Raw genomic sequence first — 25,037 nt, 5'->3', positions numbered from 1 at the left:
CTGAACAACATGGTGAAGCCCCATCTCTCCTAAAAATACAAAAATTAGCCAGGTGTGGTGGTGAGCATCTGTAATCCCAGTCACTTGAGAGGCTGAGGCAGGAGAATCGCTTGAACTTGGGAGGCAGAGGTTGCAGCGAGCCAAGATCACACCACTGCACTCCAGCCTAGGTGACAGAGCGAGACCCTGTCTCAAAAAAAAAAAAAAATCGATTAACCTGTGCAATTAAGGTCTACCTTTATCATATATATGTTATACTTTAATAAAGTTTATAAAAATAAATGAAAAGAATAAATATATTAAAATTAAACATGTAAATAATACATAGGCTTTTTGTATTTTATAAATATTACAATAAATATACAAATATTAATATATTCAAATATATGTAAAATTAACAACCCTTGCTCCCAGTTTCATTTGTCCAAATCCAAAATGCTGGAACCCGTCTGCCACTTTAGCTGGAAGTTCCGAATCTGTCCACTAGAGCTCCTTCCCAACCTTCCCCACTTTTTTTTTTGAGACGGAGTTTCGCTCTTGTTGCCCAGGCTGGAGTGCAATGGCGCGATCTCGGCTCACCGCAACCTCCGCCTCCTGGGTTCAGGCAATTCTCCTGCCTCAGCCTCCTGAGTAGCTGGGATTATAGGCACACACCACCATGCCCAGCTGATTTTTTGTATTTTTAGTAGAGACGGGGTTTCACTATGTTGACCAGGATGGTCTCGATCTCTTGACCTCGTGATCCGCCCGCCTCGGCCTCCCAAAGTGCTGGGATTACAGGCGTGAGCCACCGCGCCCGGCCCCTTCCCCACTTCTTCCTGTCTCCCTCTCTTTCCTCTCCTCCCCGCTGCTTCAGGCTTACACCGCCCCAAAGCGAGAGGGATATGGATATAAATCCTACATCCAAATCTGGAGCTTGGTCTGTCCAACCAGTCTACCACATGATTACATCTTGCTGCCACAAGGTGTCGCTCTTGAGGCTGATCTTCCTTGGACTGAAAGATGCTGTGCCTACCCTCTGTGGTCCCCCACTCTGCGGTCCTGCAAGGGGAGGCCAACCCGGTCCCCCGTGGCCAAACTTAGACACAGTGTGCCATGTAGGGTGTAGGGGATGCTATTGGTCCCCCACCCACATCTCCTCAGCACTCATGACCTGTACCGGAACATGAGGGCTTTTGCTTCGGCCTCGCCTGGGAGTGCCAGGGTAGCAGCCCTCAGCTCATGATGGAGTTCCTTGCCCTTCCTGAGGTGCACCTCTGAGGCCGGTTCTCCACTGCCTCTCAGAGCTCTTTCCTGTTGCTTGCAGCAGAAACTTTCTCGAAAACTGCGTCCTCGGCTGGGTGTGGCGGCTCATGCCTGTAATCCCAGCACTTTGGGAGGCCAAGACCGGCGGATCGCTTGAGGTCAGGAGTTTGAGACCAGCCTGGCCAACATAATGAAACTGTCTCTACCCAACAGTACAAAAATTAGCTGGCGTAATGGTGGGCGCCTGTAACCCAGCTATTCGGGAGCTGAGGCAGGAGAATCGCTTGAACCTGGGAGTTGGAGTAAGTTGACATCCCAAGATCGTGCCAGTGTACTCCAGCCTGGGTGACAGAGTGAGACCATGTCTCAAAAAAAAAAAAAAAAAAAAGAAAATGCGCCTCTATTGAATTCCTTCACTTACTTGTTTTTGTTCCAAATTGTCCTCTCAATGCTTCCTGGGAGTACCTTCTAAATGAACCAGCTACACCCACATCCTTGTCTCAGCATCTGCCTGTGGGAAACCCCGACTGGGACATATAGGCGTCCTCATGACTTACAGCCCTGTGCACAGCTTCATGCCCCACTGTACAGGCTCCAAACAGCTTGGTGGGGTCTCCAGAAGCGTTGGGCCTTACCCACAGGCTTTGTCCATTTGGGCTTCTCCATGGCTACTGGGTCACTTGTCCTGAGTCCCAATCATCAGCCTGGACTTCCTCTACCTTGAAATAATTATTTTATTTCTGGGAACTCTAGGTCTGGTGAAACTATGCTAATTTCTTCCCATAGATCTCACTTACTCTGAATCTTGGGCACCTAGGACTGGGCAGTCAGTGACTTCCCTCCCTGGAGGTTCCCAGATCATTGTGCATAAAGACTCTTACAAGATTTCACGTTTTCCAAACCAGGGACCTGAGCAGGGGCAGCCTTGATTGGGTTATGAAAGATTTCTTTACACCTTAGCCAGAGGATTCAGGCTACCTAGTCTAGCCCTACTTTAACCTAAACAAGGGGGCCATTTTGATGACCCTTGGCCAGTCATCTTCTCTTATAAAAAGAAAAAAGATAGCATGTCTTTCACACCATGATTAAAAAAAAAAAAAAAAAAGCATGCTTTGAGAGAATATAACTGAGAGACCTGAATTGAATGGGATAGACCTCGTAGAGGGTATGCTATTGAAACTGTGATCTAAGCGATGGAATAGGAAATAATGGGAATTAGCCTTGCAAAGAGAACAGCAGGAGTGAAGGCTCTGAGACAGGAAGAGACTTGCATTGGAGCAGCAGGAAGGAGACCCTGTCAAAAGTCTGTGAAGGAGAGAGTGGCAAGAGAGGAGGCAAGGACTGTTGGCAGTGCTCAGATCCTGCAGGCTCTCAGGTCTTGGGAGGTGTTTTGGTTTTGTCCACAGGGCAATGGGAAGCTTTCAAAGGGCTTTAGGTGGGAGAGGGGAGATATTTTGTGATTGCAATTGTTATCTTAAAACAGTTTAGCTGATATTTTGGAAATAAGAGTAGAGATGATAAGAAAAGAGGAGAAGCTTTAGGAGGTATGAGGTAGCTTATGCAAGAGTCATGTTGGTTTAAGTGGAGTAGAAACAAGGGAGAAGATTCAAGAGCAATTTTGGTGGTAGAATTAATAAGATTTGGTAAAGGATTTGAAGTGGGTGGCGAAAGAGAATGAATTGTTTAAGATCTTATATGTGAATAGAGTGGTAAAAAATGTAAATACCTATTGGGGGAAGCAGGCAAAAAAGGAATCAGACTGAATATAAGATAATAGGGAGTGGAGGGGATTGTGGCAAACTGGAGGGTGCATGCTCTCTCAAAGGGGCAGCTTCTGGTTGCTCCAGCCAGTTATTGCCATGCAGAAAGGTGAGCCTGACATTGTCAGATTTTCAGATTTTTAAGGAAATGTCAGAATCTGGATTTTAATGTGAAATGTATCTTTTTATGTTGGCAACTGTTAATAGAAATTCTAAACAACACTGTGCTAGTTATACACAGCACATCTGCAGGTGACACCTGGCTCCTGGGCAGCCACTGCTTGCTTGAGATATGTTTTCCATCATGTTTTCCTCTAGAAAGGTTTTAGAATTAGTAGTCTGTGACAAAGAATTTTGGGAAAGTTAGGGATGCTGATCAGAAAAAAAAAAAAGGATGTTTTAAGTTGGCAAAATCTTGGGAGATACTGATGATCTCAGCTCACACGGTCTGTCAGCAGGGCTCAGGTGATGGGCTGAGGCTGAGATCTGTGGAAATAAACTTAACCTAATTTAGAGCAGATAGCAGGAAGTGCTTTTGTCTTAAAATAGACCATTCCAGACCATGATAGTCTGAGATACTTGAGGTAGACAGGAATTGAGGCTCTCCCCAGCCTTTTCCCCTGTGAGCTTATAGTTCAAGAGTCCTTAAACCTTTTAAGAGAGTGAGTGGATGAGTGTATATCTTATTTATGAATCCATATGCAATTAGAGAAAGCATTCTCATAGGTTCATAAAGCCATCTTCTATTTTATTTTGTTTGAGCCATAAGTGGAACTTACCCTTGCACTTTGAATTTTATTCATGGGATGCTTTTAACGTGAAAGGTGTTGAGCAACTGATTTCTTTGGTGTCATAATTTTTTTTTTGATGTCAGCAACATTTGTTTGTTTTTGTACACAGTTGGATCTAATTAATAATTTATGCTTCTTACAGTTGCACATCATAAACGTATAAAATAGCAGGTATTTTTAAAGAGTTCGCAAAAGAGTCCAATGATTGAAACTGTCTTGGCTTCATAATAAGTCTTTAAAACAGTAAGATCTTAACTTCACCTTTTTTTCCCAAAATGCATTTATAGGTGGGTGGAAAAGCTTAAAAATAATTTTGTTTTAGTCAATAATGGGCAATAGAAGACATGATTGCATTATTGATTGGTGAATAAAGTTGATCTTTTTGCTCTTTCTCAGAGATTCATTTTATAGAATTAGAAACAAATCAGGAAAGATGAGAAATTAGGAGACAACAACAACAATAACAAAAGCCCAAGTGTCAAAACAGGTACCTTAAAATATGTCAGGGAAAGGAAACATAGCTGGGTGGGGCTTGGGGGATGTGAGTGACTCAGTAGAATAAATAGGAATCATGAGGCTTGGGGGACATGACAACCATGGGGTCCTGCCTTTGCTTTATGTTGTCAACTGATTTTTTCCTTCTTCCATGAAATTGATATCACTTTATGCACTGCAGTCTTTGAGGTGAAATGGTCCCAGGAAACCATACCTGCTCTTTATAAATTTTGTGGAACAAACTAATTCCCAAATAGTGGTGAGCCTATGTCACTAACTAAAATTTATTGTTAAGAAGCAGATGTATAGCGGTGAAGATATCCCTTTGCCGTTTTGATGGTCTGTGAATGTCCTGTTTGATAAGTTCAGTGAAATTGAACATAATCTCTCGTCCATTGTGATCTTGGTGGTGTAAGCAGCAACGTGTTTCCGCAGCTTCTTACTGCAGCCTATCAATGGCTGACATATATTCCTTTTAACTATCTGGCTTCTTTATTGAGGTGTGAAAAATAAAAACAGAATTATATTTATTTCATGGCCTAGTAGGGCTGAAACTTCAACCAGTCATTATTTTGACCTTCTGCCTTTTCCTGTTAGAGGTCAATTCTGATTGTTTTGGGTTGGTTTCATGTCCCTGCCCTTAAAGCAGTCCTGTAATCATCTTCCTCTCAAATCCTGTTAGATCTGAGGTGAAGAAAGCCCTTACTGAGAAAGTCCATTCCAGGGAGCAAACTGCCCATAGTCAGAAGCTGTGTCTGTCTCAATCATAGCCTTATCCCCAGGATTCAACAGTGGGAGTTAAGCTGATGCTTAAAAAATAAATTCAAGTGTTCAGTGAAATGTTTTCAGGTGTTCTGAAGGGAAGAGGATTTTGTTGTCAAATAAATTTTGGAAAAGCAATATTATATACTTGATTTTGGGATAGTCACAGTACATATGAGTGTCCTAAAGTCTCTGAGACACCTTCGGGTAAAATGAAACCCCAGTAGGCTTGTTTATCTCAACATTTGTCAGATTGTCCAGGAAGACCGGATCTAAAGCGAGCTGAAGTAGCACAATGTTGGTACTTAATAAATACATCTGGGCTGGGCATGGTGGTTCATGCCTATAATCCCATAACTTTGGGAGGCTGAGGTAGGTGGATTACTTGAGCTCAGGAGTTCAAGATCAAACCTGGGCAACATGACAAAACCCAGTTTCTACAAAAAATACAAAAATTAGCCAGGTAAGGTGGTATGCACCTGTGGTCCCAGCTGCTCAGGAGGCTGAGGCACAAGAATCACTTAAGCCTGGGAGGCGGAGGTTGCAGTGAGCCTAGATGATACCACAGCACTCCAGCCTGGTGACAAGAGTGATACTCTGTCTCAAAAATAAATAAAAAATACTTCTTAAGATATATTTACTGAATATATAGTGCTGAAATCCTGAGTTTGATATTTCAGGTCTTTTTTTTTTTGTGACCTCAAGAGGAGATGGTGGCTTCTGGGATATGTTGAGAGGAGAGTAGATGCTGTGAAGGAAAGATAGTCAAGAGTAAGGATGTGAGTATAAATTGTTTCATTTTGATTAAAAATATTAATTAATTTTATGGAGATGGGTTCTCACTTTGTTGCCCAGGCTGGCCTTGAACTCCTGGGTTCAAGCTTTCCTTCTGCCTCAGCCTCGCCAAGCAGTGGGACTATGGGCACACACCACCGAGTCCAGCTATTTTATTTTGATTTTATAATTCTTTTAGAATTTATCCTAGGGCAGGTTGGGCACAATGGCCCATGCCTGTAATCCAGCATTTTGAGAGACTGAGGCATGCAGATGACTTGAGGTTAGGAGTTTGAGGCCAGCCTGGTGAAATGCCGTCTCTATTAAATATACAAAAAATTAGCTGCTTGAAGCTGGGAGGCAGAGTTTGCTGCTGTGAGCAGAGACTGTGCCACTGCACTTTAGTCTGGACAACAGAGCAAAACTGTCTCAAAAAAAAAAAAAAAAAAAAGAATTTATCCTAGGGAAGTAAGAGCTTTATCAATCTGAATAGCACTCACAGAACATTGAAAAGCTTTATCAATCAAAGTAATAAAAAATTATAAAGCTTTCTCAATCACAATATTATTATATTTCCACTTTAAAAATAAATTACCTAAGTGTTCTATAGTAGGTGATTAGTTAAATAAATGATCAGAAAGCCATGCAATGAAGCATTAAGTGACTGTTTCAGTTCTTTTGCTGTGTAACAAAAATCTGTAAAACTTGGAGGGGGGCTTTAAATAATAATTTATTACTTCCCACCATTCAGTGGGTTGATTGGTGGTCTTATTACCTATAGTGATGGCTGTTATTCATGCAGCTGATTTCAGATGGTGGCTGGGCTGGGCTGGAAGCTCCAAGATGGCCTTACTTGCTCTGTTGGTGTCTTGGTGCTGACTCTTGGCTGAGTGCTTTGGTTCTCTTTCATGTGGTCTCTCTCTCTATGTGATATTTCATTTTCCAGGGTCTTTCTGTGTGGCTCCTAATTTTAGCATGATAGCTTGGACATCCTGCATCATGGCAGCTGAGTGTTAAGAAAGCAAAATCAGAAACTGTCAAGCCTCTTTAGGGTTAGACTCAGAGCTGGAACAGTGTCACTTTTGCTGCATTTGTTGGTGTAAGAGGGTCACAAGGCCAGTTCAGATTCAAGGAGAAGGGAAATAGAATCAATTTCTTGATGGGGCTAATTGAACTAGAGACAACTGTGTATAGGAAGGAGAGGAATTTTGATGGCCATCTTTGGAGACTCATAGTGGCTGTTAAAAATCATGTTTTATAAAAATATTTTGTGACATCTATGTTAAGTGGAAAAAGGAGATGACATTAAGATAAAACAGGGAGAAAAAGGAAAATACAAGACTTTATATAGTCTTTGTATAATTTGATTTATATAGTCTTTATATTGTCTGGTTTTGTCTAAAACTAACACACACACACACACACACACACACACACACACACACACACACACACTTAAAAGGAATTGGAAGCAACATAATACATACTGGCTGGTTTTGAACTTCTGTCCTCAAGCAATCCTCCTGCCCCAGCCTCCTGACTAGCTGGGATTTCAGCAGGAGTCAGCATGCCCTGCCAAGCCCATTCAGTTTTGTGTGTGTGTTCTATGAAACATTTCAGGAATAGAGAAGTCTGGTATTATGCTAACTTGTTAACAGAGGTTATCTATGAGTGACAGGATTGAGAATGTTTTCATTTTCTGCTTTATGCATATTTGTATTTTCTAAATTTTCTATAATTATTAGTGGTTTTCACAATTAAGAAAAAGCTAATAAGCAAATTAGAAAGTATTGACAAATACCAAAGATTGGACAATATACGTGTTAAATTTTATAATCCCAATGCTATACAATGTGAACCACAAAGTTTTACCACAAAATTTCTATCCACTTTGATTTTTAAATATATTCTTCTCAATAATTATATAAAAATTTCAAAATAAAAACAGCAAGGTATTTACAAATGACAATAAGAGTTTTATACATACAATCCTGGAATATGCAGCCATGTGTATATTTTTATACACATTCATTAGGAAGTGTGATTAAAGAGAAATGAACATTCAATGCAAAAGGGCAAAAAATAGGATAAAGGAAGCAGAAATTATTATTAAAGAGATATCAATGAAATGGAAAATAAGATGCAGTAAAATATATCAATAAACCCAAAAGCTGTATCATTGAAACTTTAAGAAAATAAAGAGACATTTGTCATATTGTCATCAAGGAAAATAGAAAAAATACAAACAACATTGGGAATGAGATGAGGATATAACCAAAGATGATTTAAAATTTTTAAAAGAAAAGTTATACAAAGCAAAGACTATAAGACTGAAAAATCTACATGGAAGGGACTGTTTATAAAGAGACATTTTAATGATAATTGGTACAAAGTTGGTAGCAAACCCAAATCAACCAGTAAACGTAGTAAAAAAATGAAAAGATAATCAACAGCCAAGCTCAATTTGTGTTTTTTGCTTTTTATAAAAGACTGGGTCTCTCCCTCCGCCACCCAGGCTGGAGTGCAGTGGTGCAGTCATAGCTCACTGTAGCCTCGAACTCCTGGGCTCAAGTGATCCTCCTGCTTCATTCTTTCCCAAGTAGCTGGGAATACAGGAACACACCACTGCACTGGGCTAATTTAAAAATATTTTTTAGAGACAGGGTCTTGCTATGTTTCCCAGGCTGATCTTGAACTTCTGTCCTCAAGCAATCCTCCTGTTTTGGCCTCCTCAATAGCTGGGATTACAGCAGGAGTCAGCATGCCCTGCCAAGCCCATTCATTTTAAGTGTGTGTTCTACAAAACATTTCAGGAATAAGAAAGACTGGTATTATGCTAACTGTTCCAGAACATATGAAAAATGGAAAGTTTCTTAATCTATCTATGATACTAGCATAAATCTGGTATTAAACCTAGAAAAGTAGAACCCAAGAGAACTGTGGGCCAGTGGCAACATATATTGCTTTTTAAATAAGGAAACATTATTTCAAACAAGAAAATAGATCTTTTCATGTTATATGATATATGTGTATGTATTTCCAAAGGGAACAAATTAACTTTTTGTTTGTTGGTTATTGCAATTTTCCAAAGCCTTGGCCAGGGAGGCAGGTAAATTCACTGAGGATTAAATCTGTGTGGGTGTAAATTTTATGGACCTCAACCCTAGCCATAGACCTCAGAAATGTGTATCTCTAGTTACAAAGGGAGCAGACGGAGGACAAGTTAGATTTCATCACTTCTTCTAGGAAGACAACTCTATAAGTAGTGGTCCAGCTAGGAGCTAGATATCTACATTCTAAGCACAGGAAAGATAACAAATTCATTTAACTGTTGGAATCATAGAAAGAAAACAGTTTTTTTAAAATGACAAAAGTGTATATCATTATTATGTTATTAAAACATCAGTGGTTCAGTCCAGATTCTGCTGCTCACTGCATAGAAGGCCAAGTGGAGACAAGTATTACCCGGGAATAAGGCTTTAATCAGGTGCTGCAGCTGAGGAAATGGGAGATCAGTTTCAAATCCATCTCCTTGACCGACTCACATAAGTGTTTATGTTGGAGGGAAGAAATGTAATCATGAGTGGGAAAACAGGAATTATGGAGGAATAAGGAAGAGGAGTTGGTCAACAGGAAGCAGATAGTGGCCAAAGCAATTATGACAGGTGAGGGATCTGACATCTCATTGTCCAAATGCAGTGATCTGGTGAGTTTCAGCTCCTTGGCACTCTCTGGGAGACCTGATGGTTGGTTTCCTGAGAAAGGAACTCAGATGAGACAAATGCAACTTTCTCAAGTTTAAAATGGGGAGGATAAATTACTATGTTTATTCAAATAAGCCATTAACATCAGCTCTACAGGATAATTGTGTCAGTTTCAGTTATAGAAAATTCAGAGTATACAAATGAAAAGAAGAAAATGAAAACCTTTTGGAATCCCACCACTGGTAGCATTTTGATATGTGTCATTCCAGCCTTCTCTGCTGGTGATTGTATGTGTATGTGTGTGTTTTACAACAATGTGAGTAAGTCACAAAACTGTTTTGCAGTGTGCTTCCCTTGCCACCAGTATGTCATGAACATCTTTCTGTCTTGTTAAATATTCATATAACTGCCTATTCCACTCTTCCACCGTCTGTCTCTCTCATCATTTATGTCACTGAATTCTTATGTTAGAACAGTTGATTCCCTCTTTTTTATACTACAGATTATTCATGTAAAAATCTTCGATACAAAATTATTTTTGTGTATTTTCAAGAAAAACAAAATTGGGCCTTGAGCAACATAAATATTTGAAATGAACTTCTATAGTTAGAAACAGGTATATAATTTTTTAAGACCTGTTTAGGGAAAGGGGAAACCTTTATAGAAAACATTTTTTCATACTGTATGTGTCACTATAAGTGACAGAAGTCTCATCCAGAATTGAATGTAGCAAAATGGAAATTTATGAACAAATGCATCAGTTATCCATTGTTCTTGTTATGTGGCAAAACAACCAACCACAAAACATCAGTAACATACTAAGAAGGATTTATTAAGTGCATAAGTGTGGTGTTTAGCTGGGCTGGCTCATGCCCCTGTGGGCTGGTTGGCTAGGGAGTTCTTCTGACTTTGGCTGAGCTTGCTCACACATCTTGGGGCTGCTTGGCTGTTGGCTAGAACAACCTGATTCTATTTTATATTTTTCATCTTCTGTCAGGCTAGACTGGGAATATTCTATTTGGTATGGCAGAGGAAAATGAGCAAGAGAGTAAACACATGTTTTTCTTAAAGTGTCTGTTTACTTCACATTTGTTATCATCTTAGTGGACAAATAAAGTCACATGACTGAACCTAGCATCACATTGGGAAAACACTGCCAAGACATATATAAAAGCAGGAGTGGGGCGATCCAAGATGGCTGAATAGGAACAGCTACAGAGAGCAGTTCACAGTGAGAAAAACGCAGAGGGTGAGTGATCACCACATTTCCAGATGAGTTTTTACTGCCTGCAGACCAGGAGATTCCTGGGCTGAAAAGTGCTGCAAATTTCCAGAATGGCTGTTTCAGCCGGTGCTGCAGATCTCCACACAAAAACTCACACAAATCCAGGTGGCTGTTTCAACAGGCACCTGGAACACCTGGGATACAGAGCCACCCATTCAACTGAAAAAAAGGGGACTGAAACAGGAAGCCATGTGATCTGGCTCAGCAGGTCCCACCCCCAACAAAGACCAGAAATCTGAAGCGCTCTGGATTGAGAGTTTTGCAGCAAGCACAGCTGGACCCAGGATGGTTCAGCTTGGTGGGGGGAAGGGCATTGGCCATTACTGAGGCAGTCCACCACTACCGAGGCAGTCTGCCATTACTGAGGCAGTCTGCCATAACTGAGGCAATCCACCTTTACTGAGGCAGTCCGTCATTACCGAGGCAGTCCGCCATTGCTGAGGCAGACCACCATTACCAAGGCAGTTCTAACTCTACCACTGTAAACAAAGCCACAAAGAAGTTCACACAGCAGTTGAGCACAGCCCATAGCAGCTCAGTAACACCTCTGCTGGCAGACTGTCACTAGGCTACCACCTTGCTGGGCAGGGCATCTCTGAAAAAAGGCAGCAGCATGTCAGGAACTTAAAATAAAGCCCCACCTTCCCAGGACAGAGCACCTGGGAAAAAAGGCATTTATGAGTTCCGCTGCAGCAGACTTAAACATACCTGCCCAGTAGCTCTGAATGGAACAATGGAGCTCCCAGCTCAGCACATGAGCTTCTATAAGTGACAGACTTTCTCCTCAAGCAGCTCCCTGACCTCTGTGTATCCAAAGAGATACCTTGTAAAGGAGAGCTCAGGCTGACATCTGACGGGTACCATTCTGGGATGAATATAACAAACGAAGAAACCAGCAGCAACCCTTACTGTTCTGAAGCCCCCACAGGTAATCCCCAGGTAAGCAGAGTTTGGAGTGGATCTCCAGCAGTTCTATAGCAGAGGGTCCTGACCATTAGAAGGAAAACTAAAAAACAGAAAGAAATAACTTCAACATCAATGAAAAGGACATCCACTCAGAGACCCCATTCAAAAACCACCAACTACAAAGACCACAGGTAGATAAATCCCCAAAGATGGGAAGAAACTAGCACAAAAAGGATGAAACACCAAAAACCAGAACGCCTCTCCTCCTCCAAGGGATCACAACTCCTCACCAGCAAGGGAACAAAGCTGGATGGAGAATGAGTCTGATGAATTGACAGAAGCAGACTTCAGAAGGTAGGTAATAACAAACTTCTCTGAGCTAAAAGAACATGTTCTAACCCAATGCAAAGAAACTAAGAACCTTGAAAAAAGGTTAGATGAAATGCTAAAGAGAATAAACAGCTTAGAGAAGAATATAAATGACTTGATGGAGCCGAACAACACAACAAGAGAACTTTGTGAAACATACACAAGTTTCAGTAGCTGAATTGACCAAGCAGAAGAAAGGATATTGGAGATTAAAGATCAACTCAATGAAATAAAATGAGAAGGCAAGATAAGACAAAAAAGAGTGAAAAGAAAGGAACAAAGCCTCCAAGAAATATGGGATTATGTGAAAAGACCTAATCTGCGTTTGATAGGTGTACCTGAATGTGATGGAGAGAATGAATCCAAGCTGGAAAACACTCTTCAGGATATTATCCAGGAGAACTTCCCCAACCTAGCAAGGCAGGCCAACATTCAAGTCCAGGAAATACAGAGAACACCACAAAGATATTCCTCAAGAAGAGCAACCCGAAGGCACATAATCCTCAGATTCACCAGGGTTGAAATGAAGGAAAAAATGCTAAGGGCAGCCAGAGAGAAAGGTCGGGTTACCCACAAAGGGAAGCCCATCAGACTCACAGCAGATCTCTCAGCAGAAACCCTACAAGCCAGAAGAGAGTGGGGGCCAATATTCAACATCCTTAAAGAAAAGAACTTTCAACCTAGAATTTCATATCCAGCCAAACTAAGCTTCATAAACGAAGGAGAAATAAAATCCTTTATGAACAAGCAACTGCTGAGAGATTTTGTCATCACCAGGCCTGCCTTACAAGAGCTCCTGAAAGGAGCACTAAACATAGAAAGGAACAACCAGTACCAGCCACTCCAAAAACTTACCAAGTGGTAAGGACCATCAACACAATGAAGAAACTGCATCAACTAACAGGCAAAACAACCAGCTAGCATCAAAATGGCAGGATCAAATTCATACATAACAATATTTACCTTAAATGTGAATGGGCTAAGTGCCCCAATCAAAAGACATGGACTTGCAAATTGGATAAAAAGTCAAAACCCTTTGTCCTGTATTCAGGAAACCCATCTCACATGCAAGGATACACATAGGACATAGGCATAGGCAAGGACTTCATGACTAAAACGCCAAAAAGCATTGGCAACAAAAGCCAAAATAGACATGGGATTTAATTAAATTCCAGAGCTTCTGTACAGCAAATGAAACAATCATTAGAGTGAACTGGCAACCAGCAGAATGGGAAAAAATTTTTGCAATCTACCCATCTGACACAGGGCTAATATCCAGAATCTATAAAGAACTAAAACATGTTTACAAGAAACAAACCCATTCAAAAGTGGGCAAAGGACATGAACAGACACTTTTCAAAAGAAGACTTATATGAGGCCAATAAACATGAAAAATGCTCATCATCACTGGTCATTAGAGAAATGCAAATCAAAACCACATTGAGATACCATCTCACACCAGTTAGAATGGTGATCATTAAAAAATCTGGAGACAACAGGTGGAGAGGATGTGGAGAAAGAGGAACACTTTTACACTGTTGGTGGGAGTGTAAATTAGTTCAACTATTGTGGAAGACAGTGTGATGATTCCTCAAGGACCTAGACATAGAAATTCCATTTGACCCAGCAATCCCATTACTGGTTATATATCCAAAGGATTATAAATCATTCTGTTATAAACACAAGTGCCCATGTATGTTCATTGAGGCACTGTTTACAATAGCAAAGACCTGGAACCAACCCAAATGCCCATCGATGATAGAATGGACAAGGAAAATGTGAAACATATACACCATGGAATACTATGCAGCCATAAAAAATGATGAGTTCATGTCCTTTGTAGGGATGTGAATGAACCTGGAAACCATCATTCTCAGCAAACTGACACAAGAACAGAAAATCAAACACCGCATGTTCTCACTCATAGGCGGGTGTTAAACAATGAGAACACATGGACACAGGGAGGGGAACATCACACACTGAGGTCGATTGTGGGGGATTAGGGGAGGGACAGTGAAGGGTAGGGAGGTTGGGGAGGGATAACATGGGGAGAAATGCCAGTTATAGATGACAGGGAGATGGAGGCAGCAAACCATCTTGCCATGTATGCACCTATGCAACAATCCTGCATGATCTGCACATGTACCCCAGAATCTAAAGTACAATAAGAAAAAGAGCAAGAGTAAAGAATTGGTACCATTAATGCAATCAGTCACCTGGCGTATGTAGCTAAAATGGACTGGGAACAGATGTATAGATGATAGATAATGTTAACTTCTATGACTACTGCATCTGGAGTATTAAGTGATGTCATCTGGTTTGGTTTCGCATTCTTTGAAGTTTAACTCTAGTTCTCTTGTACTGTCTTCACCCTCAGGGAGGCCCTTTCCACATTGTAGTACTTACAGCTCTATCTTGAAAGTAAGGAATTCCAGCTGAAGAAGAGCTTATCTTTCCCAGCTGTTCCAACCAGAGTTACAGTATCGAGTCTTGTTGGACCAATGTGGGTCACATGCCCATCACTCCTACCATGTCTGGAGGACAGAATATGATGCTTGGGCAGGCTTGGGTCATGTTCTCACCCCTTGCACCATCCAGGATGGTGGAGTGAAGGGAGTCAACCTTACCTAAACCTGATGAACTGTGAGTAGGGAGTTGGGAACAATTTCTGTAAGGAAAATAGCGACAGTATTACCAGAAAGTGTGTATTTGGGAGAGTAGATAGGGATGAATGATAGGCAGGTGAAAATAAAAGATGCCCCTGTATATTGTTATTAATGTACTTATCTCATTGAGACACTTACCTTCAAAGTCTATTTATTGACTATTTGCTTCTTGGCATCAAACTAGGTATTTTATAAACATCTTCTTATTTCTTAAAATACTACGAGTTAGGAGGTATTACCTGCATTTTGTTGATTGCAGAATAGAAGCTCATAACAAGGTAAATTTGTCTAAGGTTACTCAGCTAGTTTGTATTAGCACGGAGGTTTGAACCTCAGCTTGCCATTATCGAATCTGTTCTCTTATTGTTGTAAAGCTAAAGAAAAAGGAAACACACTAAAGACGTCCTAAGAGGAAGAACAGGAGGCCATAATGAGCCCCATTAGGGCCATATGAATGCTAAAATTGAAGGGATACTTACAGTGCTGTAGCCCCAGCTACATAAAATCTTCACTAATATACTTAAGTAATCATGATGAGAACCTCTTCTGTGCCATTTCTGTATGGATATGAAGTTGTTAATAGGAATATTAAGGTCAACCAAAATGGGAAATAATTCTCAAGAGGCCAGCCTGAAAGATGTGTGTGAAAGGGGAAAGAGATAGGACTGTTGTTTTCTCTGGTAATAGCACTGATGATCTGGCTATGTGTTTAGGCATCCCATTGGTTGACCTACCTCTTTTTCTTCTAGCTCCAGGATAGCCAGGAGGTTTCAATTCATTTGTCAATGCCAGTTGATTAGTAGTAAGCTGTCTAGAGTGTTGTGTTGAGAAAAATTCCGAACCTAGTGGAAAAGAGGACTGTTGTGGATTAATGAGGTCTGTAATGAGTATAGGAGCCGAAGGTAACAACATGCAAGCCAAATATTTGACATCTGAGGAAGCAGCAGCTTCTCAGAGTGACTTTCAAACCACATGCCTATGGGGGTTATACATCGAAGGAGGGACCACTTTATAGCTAAGGTCTTCCATGGGGAATTTTCTGGAGGTTCCAACTCTAACCTTAGCACAAACCAATATGGAGATCTTCATTTTCCTAAGGAATAGACCTTATTTTTCACTTTGAGAATTTTTATCTTGCTTAGGGGCAGGGTGAGGGAATTTGTAAAACTTTCACATGTAGTAGTAAAGTTTGAGAGTCACTTTTCTTTGTAAATGAACATTATAGCTGTGACCCTTTCTATTATTAATCACCTACCCATGTAGGTTCATCTGTCAGTATATATTTAAAAATATAATGCAGTTAGAGTTGTAAAGAAAGTTGTTTTTAATTATTCTTTTTCTCACTTTGCAGGTCTCTGAGTGGAGTTATTTTCTGGTGCAGTGAAAATTCTGGACAATTGTGGAAATATTAGCTCAAATCCCAACTTAGTATCGCATTTCTTCCCTTCAGTAACACCTCATAATAGAAGAAAAATGTATGGAAGTGCAAGAACAATCACCAATCTGGAAGGTAGCCCTTCCAGATCCCCTCGTTTGCCAAGGTCTCCTCGTTTGGGCCACCGAAGAACAAGCAGTGGGGGAGGTGGAGGAACAGGCAAGACTCTGTCTATGGAGAATATCCAGTCCCTCAATGCAGCCTATGCTACGTCTGGACCCATGTATCTGAGTGATCATGAAGGGGTGGCTTCAACAACTTACCCAAAGGGCACCATGACTCTGGGAAGGGCTACAAATCGAGCTGTATATGGAGGCCGTGTCACAGCCATGGGGAGTAGTCCCAATATTGCTTCTGCTGGACTTTCCCACACAGATGTCCTTTCATACACAGATCAACATGGTGGTCTGACTGGCTCATCCCATCATCATCACCACCAGGTCCCCTCCATGTTGAGGCAGGTAAGAGACAGCACAATGTTAGATCTTCAGGCCCAGCTGAAGGAACTGCAGAGAGAGAATGACCTCCTCCGGAAAGAGCTCGACATCAAGGACAGCAAGTTGGGATCTTCCATGAACAGTATTAAGACCTTCTGGAGCCCTGAGCTTAAGAAGGAGAGAGTCTTGAGGAAAGAAGAGGCAGCGCGGATGTCTGTCCTCAAGGAGCAGATGAGGGTTTCCCATGAAGAAAATCAGGTAGGTCATGACTCATCTCAGTGTTTTTCAGCCTTGGCTTCTCACTGAGTAGTTGGTGCTTTGCAGGTACCACGACCTGTGCAGAAGAAAATTTGGCGTCATCAAGAAGGTTATGGCTTAGTATGTGTTTGACTTGGACACTATGAGAGAGGATAGGAAACATACTTTTACAGCTTGTGATTTCCTTATTTTCCAATAATCTTTTCACATGGTTGCAGAAGGGGAAAGGGGTGGGGTGGGGAGAATGACTCCTCATTGCCTAACTTTTGTACTTGGTTAACTTTGTTTTCTTTCTCAGCAGTTCCAACAGCTGTTCAGATGTGCCTCCTTTTGAATAGAAGAAGAAAATGTTAATTTCTGCAAGAATAAACACTTTAACAGGAACATTTAGAGGGCCACATTTGACTGGTGAATCAATTTTTATTTTGAAGCACCAACACCATTATTTCCTTCTAGAATGAGTGAAATTTGTTATCTAAGTAGCAAATTGAACAATATGAAATGGGATTGGATAAAATGGGTTGTTATGTTAGAGATACACAATGAAGTTTAACTTGGTGTTTTGCCTTCATACATTCAGCATTAATTAACTATCTACTATGTGCAAATCACCTTCATACTTTTCTTTGATCCATCTTTCATGCCACAGAAGAACAGGTTCCCGGTGTCTGCCTGCATTTATGCTATTTCCTTGCTTTAAAGCCCTCAGTGTTTACTCATTGCCTCCAGGATACAGTCTACCTTCTTGACTGAGCTCATAGCACTGGTACTAGAAGGCCTGGGCCAACCTTTCCAGCCTTGTCTTCTGCCACCTCCCTCCACATCTGTGCTTTCTGCACCACTGCTTTGTAATTCCTGCACACACCCAAGGTTTTGCACTGCCATTCCCTTGCTCTTGCTGCTCCCTTCCACTGGGGGCCTTCTCAGCACCCCCGTTTTCCTGCTATCTTCTGTTCAATCCCAGCCAGCCTTCATTTTCAAATCCTACCTTTTCTGTGAGGCCTGTTTTATTTGCTGCTATTTTCTTTTTAAATGCTTACTCTATTTCCTAGAATGCTGCTATTTTTATAAGAGCTTTGGAATCAGACATACCTGGGTTTAAATTCCAGCTTCACCTTTCTCTCTCTCTCTTTTTCATTGAGATGGGGTCTTGCTCTTTGCTCAGGCCAGAGTGTAGTGACATAATCATAGCTCACTGCAGCCTTGACCTCCTGGGCTCAAGTGATCCTCCACACCTCAGCCTTCTGAGTAGCTGGGACTACAGGCACATGTCACTGCAGTCTGACAATTAAAACCTTTTTTTTTTTTTTTTTTTTTTTTTGTAGAGACAAGGTCTTGCTATTTTGCCAAGGCTGGTCTTGAACTCCTGGCTTCAAGGAGAAATCCCACAGTTCTGGGATTGCATGCTTGGCCCCAGCTTCATCTGTTACTGGTGCTTATAGAAGTGCTAAGAGCTGGGGCATAACGAGTGTGATACCACATGGCTCAAAAACTCCCAGATATTATTTAACTTTCTGAAGGAAATTGAACAACTCTAAGTTGACTGAACAAGTGATTTTCCAATAACTGGCCTTGATGTTGGTCTAATGAAGTACTCGGCCTTACTTGGAGTCATCTGCTGATCCTCCTGTTTCCCTGGCTACCACTTCTTTGGAGTTTAAGCACCTGTAGAAGCATTTGTGATCTATATGAAAATCTGTCTTTTGTTTTCCTTCTATGTGTAGAAAACAATCACTTTATCCTTTTGATTATCTGACAGAGCCAAGGCTGGTTTTCAGATGGAGAAATGTAACTTTATAGTTAGAACTGAAAGCTTTGTTCTTTACTCTGAAATGATGCTCTTCAGTATCATTTTTGCTTCTTTCTGGTTTTGCTGATTCACGAAGTCTTTATGAACCTGTTTCTACAGTGCACATTTTCCCCCAGTTTTGTACTGGTTTTCTCTTCATTTTAGTGTTTTTTTGAAAATTGTTAAAGCAGTTTAGAAACGGTGCAAGTAGGGACAGAAAGTTTGAAAGCTCTTCTCTCAACTGTTAGCTCCAAAGTGATTTATCTCATGCTTCTTCCGTTACATTTGTCTTTGAGCACAGACCCCAATTATGCACATATATTTATTTATAAATTACAGGATGCATTATGCTGCCAACATATTATGTGTCTTCTATGACATTCACAAAGAGTTAAATGTGGATGAGATAGAGCAGAATAATACATAGAGATACACTTTAGTGACATGTAAAACCTTTTTCACTTTTATTAAAAACCTTTTGAACCACTTGTCCATTTCATGAGGGTTAGTTCAGTTTAGAGTAGGTGATATTCATAATTCCACTTAACTGTCTCATGTTGCCATACGCCAGAAGTGTGTGAATGCTTGAGGCACTTCCATTATCCCTTCCTTGTTCTGCTCTGTACTGTGATCAGAGAAACCTTGGGTATTGTAGGTGAAATGTGACTGTGTGACATATGACTCAGTGAAAGCTCTGGTATTAATCTGTATATTTAATACCAGTAAAATGTAATTTTCTCTTTTAGATTAAAAAATATGAGGAAGAAGGATGGAGATTTTGAAAAGTTTATTTACTTGAAATATGATGTGTTACAAAGTAAAAAATATAAAGATTGACAAAAAGGAAGTTATTAAAAAAAACTGTATTCCCTTTTTGGGAGTATATTAGGATCCCTTTTAGAAGTATAGAAGTACCTGTTGGTCAGGATAGGGTACGTTTTGCTGCAGTAACCAACAAATTTCAAATCTCAGGGGATTAACATATTAGAGATTTATTTCTTATTTGCCTAAAGTATGAAGCAGGTCAAGTGACTCTATAGGACAGGTCTTTTCCATGCAGTGACTCAGGATCCAGGATTTCTGTATCTCAATGTGTGGCTTCAAGGGTTGCTACAGCAGGGGAAGAGAGTGACTGGAGGTGGCACATTGTTTCTTTAATTCTTTGAACTGAAAGTGACATAATTGAGGGGGGGCAGGAGGTGGAGTCCTCTCTTCTGTCCAGGAAAGGGAGGAGAGACAGATATATGGTGGATAACTACCAGTGGGGTTTTTATATTTGTCCAGAGTGGATCTAAGCGAAATAAAGTTTGAGGAGCAATCTAACTTCTGCTATTGCTGTTGTTTCTATTATGCTGCTAGTGGTACCAGTAGATACCTGTTGAGGGCCTACTGTGTGCAAGGCATTGTGCTTAGTGCTTTGTGTACATAATCTTATTTAGTGATTCCATCAGTCATCTGAGGTGGGTACTAGAGCTTTCCTTATTTTACAGATGAAGCATATATATATAGAGAATAAGCAATTTGTCCAAGTTCACACAGTTGGTAAGCAGCAGAGCTGGGTTTTAAGGCATTGGTCTATTTCCTGCCGAAGTCTCAGATCTTAACTTTATGTTCACTACCTCCTTAAAAGATCACTGATCTGTGATTTAGTATTATAGGAAGATCCTAGTTCACACATGCTAGGTGAAAAAATGACTGGTTTTTATAAGATGATTAAGAATGTGATTTATTATTATTATTATTTTGAGGCAGGGTCTCACTCTGTCACTTAGACTGGAGTGCAGTGGTGTGACCCTGGCTCACTGCAGCCTTGATCTCCCGGGCTCAGTCGATCCTACCACCTCAGCCTTCCTAGTAGTTGGGACTACAGGTGTGCGTCACCATGCCTGGCTAATTTTTGTAGTTTTTCGTAGAGATGGAGTCTCCCTATATTGCCCAGGCTGGGCCTGAACTCCTGGGCTCAAGTGATCCTCCCACCTCAGCCTCCCAAAGTGCAGTGTTATCTTGGTGCTGTCACTTGGACTTTTGCTTCATGATGTGTTTTCTTAAAATCAGGCGGGTGGGGCAAGGGATTACGGACATCTAACTCTTTGGAGTGGCATGATTGCAGATGTGAGCAACTGCACCTGGCCAGAATTTTTATTCTTAACTAAGAATTTATTTCTTTTTCCTAGAGATGGTTTTTGAGCTGTTTAGGGTTTTCACCATTTACCATAACTTAATTTCCTTTTAGAGGAAAAATCATGGAAACTTTTTCTATATGGAAGAAAGAAATACAAAAGAAATAAGGGACATTTAATTATGGTTTCTTATCCACAATAATCAGAGATTGCATCTACCAAAGTAATTCTTTCAGGGGTATTTAGATATTTAGAATTTCACTAACCTAAGTTCTGATGATCTAAAACAATTTGAACTGTTCTGTGTGAAGAAAAATTGGAGGCAGGTCCATTATAGTGTAGAGGTGAGGAGATTTAAGTGCTCTTGTATAGGAAGTTCATAGTTTTATAAATGTAATGCTAACTACCACAGCCCTTTCCTTCTTATGTGCAGTGTTGTCAAAGGGCTCCTGCTCAGTTTATTTGCAGTAGATGTTGAAGTCCTCATGGTTCTGTCTAAGGGAGTTGAACCCAACTCCAGATCTAAGGGAGGATGCTGAACTCCCTCTCCATGTTACAGGAAGTGCAGGACTGTTTGGAACCTTGGGGCTTATGGGTAGGTGGCTGTGGCCAAATTTCTCAGGTGCAAAGGGTTGATACTCAGTTCTCGCGTGGATATGCCATCCTTTCCTCCATTCCCACTTCTCCTCCACCCGCTTCCCTCCAAAGCCTCGCTTCTCAGCCATGCAGTTTTACATGAATATAACGACAGTTGCTTTACTGCTAAGAGTTGCAGCACTGAAATTTAGAATCGTGCTTGTTAATATAAAGCAGAGTGCATGGATGCAGTGTCATCTTGGTGCCGTCACTTGTGCTTTTGCTTCAAGATGTGTTTTCTTACATTGGAGGAGTGTGGGGCAAGGGATTATGGACAGCTAATTCTTTGGAATGGCATGAAACCGCAGGCCATGCTCTCCACATCACACCTGTAGAACAATCAAGGGAGAGGTGAGGAGAAAGTATTGAGTATGGATATTCTGCTGCCACATGAGGAAGCCCCTTATTATTTGTAGTGGCCTGTGGGGTTGGGATAGGCGTTATGGGGGGCAGGGCTGATGAGAGGGTAGATACAACAGTAGGGAAGTAAAGTAAACCTATTTTCTCTAAAATAATATAGGTTTGTCTTTTTTATTTTTTACATCTTTATTCTATTGTGTGATGGAAATCAAAGAGAGAAAACAGGAGTGAATACATTTTCTGAAAGTTCATAAAAACTTCTATCTTGTGGTTTGGTACATAAGTGTTATTGACTTTTTGTATTCCCTTGGTATTTTGTGCAATTATTAACTTTGTATTTCTAATGGATTTCTTCCAAATTAGGCATACGTAAAGCAATTTTTAGACATTTTCCTAGGTTGTGCATGGCTAGCCAAGGCTCTGCAGGAATATAAATAGCATCACACACTAGGAGATTGTACTAGATCTAATATTTACCCATCTTGCATGTGCAGAATTGGGACAAGGTCATGGGGAAATGTAACCCAAGAAGTGTAAGTAAACCTGTCTGGGGAATGTTACGGCTTTTAAGCAATGGTTATGTGATCGTTTCTATTTCTGGCTTAACTCAATAGGAAGGAATCTACTCTAAATCAATATTAGTATGAGTTTTGGATGAGTTTTTCATCCAGCTTCAACATAGGATTTATTGATTCTTATTTTAAACATGAAACTTGAAAAGATTGAGATGGATCCCATTTCTGTGTTACCTTTATTATTATTGTTTTATTTGTATAATGCAGGGCCATTTCTTTTCTTTTCTTTTTTGTTTTGAGACTGAGTCTCACTCTGCTACCTAGGCTGGAGTGTAGTGGTGCAATCTCAGTTCACTGCAACCTCCATCTCCTGGGTTCAGGGAATTCTCCAGCCTCAGCCTCCTGAGTAGCTGAGACTTCAGGTGTGTGCCAGCATGCACGGCTGATTTCTGTATTTTTAGTAGAGATGGGATTTCACCATGTTGGCCAGGCTGGTCATGAACTCCTGACCTCAGGTGATCTGCCCACCTCGACCTCCAAAAGTGCTGCCAGCCTGCAGAGGAATTTCAACAGGGGTCATTCAACTATGTTCTAAAATACTCACTCCATTGTGAGTATCCAGATATGATGAGTTGTGTTAATTGGAAGTGCATGATAGAATTTGATCAGGTTTGCCGGTGGAACTCAGATGTACTCACTCCTCAGACTTGTCTTATCCCTTACCTTCTTCTAGGCTCCTTTCTTTCTACCACTATAAGTCTAAGAAATCATGGATCCTTCAAAGCCAGTATTTCCAAAGTGTGTGCAGGGAAATAACACTTTTCAAAAGAGATTTTCTTGTCAGTCCAACGTATATTGGGTATGCTTATCCTGTAAATTCATACTGCATATGTTTTGTGGGGGTTGAATTGTATATCCCTCACAAAAAGATATGTTGGAGTCTGAGTGATGTGAACAGCAGACATTTACTGTCTCAGAGTTCGGGAGGGAAGAAGTCCAAGATCAAGGTGTTGGCAAGTCGGCTCTCTGAGGGCTGTGCGGGAAGGGTCTGTTCCAGGCCTCTCTCCTTGGTTAGTGCTTGATCACCTTCTCCCTGTGTGTCTTCACATCATCTGCCCTCTGTGGGTGGCTGTGTCTGCATCCAAATTTCTCCTTTTCATAAGGACACCAGTCATATTGGATTAGAGTCTACCTTCATGGCTTCATTTATTACCTCCATAAAGACCCTATCTCCGAGAAGGTTACATTCTGAGGTGCTGGTATTTTTTTCTTGGGTGGGGATACACAATTCAACCCATAACATATGCAGACTAATACGACGTATCACCACATGAAATGCTGTCTTTCAGTTAAAAATATTTACTAGTCTGGGTGCAGTGGCTCACACCTATAATCCAAACAGTTTGGGAGCCCAAAGCAGGAGGATTGCTTGGGTCCAGGAGTTTGAGACAAGCTGGAGCTATAGCAAGACCCTGCCTCTACAAAACAAATAAACAAAAAACCTGAAAGACAAAAATATATATTAAAGTTGTTTAACTCACCAATTTTCTAATCTTACTCCACTGTGAAACTTTTTTTTTTTTTTTTTTTTTGAGACAGGGTCTCACTGTGTGGCCCAGGCTGGAGTGCAGTGGTATGATCACAGCTCACTGCAAACTTGACCTCCTTGGGCTTAAGCAATCCTCCTGCCTTAGCCCCCTAGTAGCATCAGGACCACAGGTGTGTACCATCACATCCAGCGAATTTTTCTTTTTTGTAGAGATGAGGTTTTGCCATGTTGCCCAAGCTGGTGTTGAACTCCTGTGCTCATGCAGTCCACCTGCCTCAGCCTCCCAAAGTGCTAGGATTACAGGCATGAGCCACTGCACTGGCCAAAACTTAAACTAAGTACCTACATATTAGGCAGCTACTGCTGCAATAGTGCTATGCAACAAGCCATCTCAAAACCTATGGCTTGAAAAGACAAGCGTTTATCTCTCTCTCACATATCTGCAGGTTGGCTATAACTTAGTTAGGCTAGACTGGAAGTTGGGTTTAGGTGTGTTCCATGTCTCCACATTCTCCTTGGAACTGCAGCTATTCAGGGCTTCATCTTCTCATGGTGGATCACAGTTGCCAAATGTACAACCAAACCCCACAAACATGTTAATAGCCTTGGCTTTCATCATTTTCACCAACATTCTGTTGGCTAAAGCATGTGATGTAACCAAGCCCAAAGTCAGTCATGTGGAGGAAATTTACTCCCTGCCAAGGCAGAGGGGGAGTGGAGTGAATATACATACATACATTTAACAACAGTTCCATCTGTTACAAATTATAAATATTCCTAGAAATAAGGGTACAAGGCCACATGTTGGGAAAGGCTGCCCTGCCTCAGGAGCATCTCTGGAAGTGAGACCTTAAAGGAGACCTGTGAAGGTGGATGTGGTTCCTTCCGTGGCTGGGTCTTCCAAAATGCCCTGATGGTGCCAGGGACTCAGATGTACTCACTCCTCAGACCTGTCTTATCCCTTACCTTTTCTCATGCTCCCTTCTTTCCACTAGTATATGTCTGAGAAATCCTGGCTCAGCTCAGGCTCCTCCTCCTCTTCCTCAAGTATCTGGCCAATGAAATCCAAGTGGAAATCTGGGAGATTCGGAGAAAGCTTTTTCTTTCCTGATAAAGGAACAAATGTCACCAGCAATGCTCCTCTCCAACTTCTTTCTGTCTTGAGGATTGATGTGATGGAT

The 25,037-nt window shown here is 41.0% G+C and overlaps 1 protein-coding gene across 25 annotated transcripts in view; it reads left to right on the top strand.

Moving 5' to 3' along the window:
* ERC2 (ELKS/RAB6-interacting/CAST family member 2) overlaps positions 1-25,037 on the top strand; it is a 951,823-nt gene that overhangs the window by 20,286 nt on the left and 906,500 nt on the right. For all 25 annotated transcript variants that reach the window (XR_004272356.1, XR_004272355.1, XM_032289536.1 and 22 more), the window contains exon 2: positions 16,109-16,887. Coding sequence is in view for 23 of the 25 variants with exons in the window: in XM_032289536.1 (XP_032145427.1) it covers positions 16,231-16,887 (657 nt within the window). In the remaining 2 variants the exon portion in view is untranslated. The remainder of the gene's footprint in view (positions 1-16,108; positions 16,888-25,037) is intronic.

Source organism: Sapajus apella, unplaced genomic scaffold (assembly GCF_009761245.1).
Source record: "Sapajus apella isolate SASKATOON/1434 unplaced genomic scaffold, GSC_monkey_1.0 scaffold23, whole genome shotgun sequence".
Taxonomy (NCBI): domain Eukaryota; kingdom Metazoa; phylum Chordata; class Mammalia; order Primates; family Cebidae; genus Sapajus; species Sapajus apella.
Note: the sequence above shows the minus strand (reverse complement) of the source record. Positions and strands in the feature narration are given on the sequence as shown.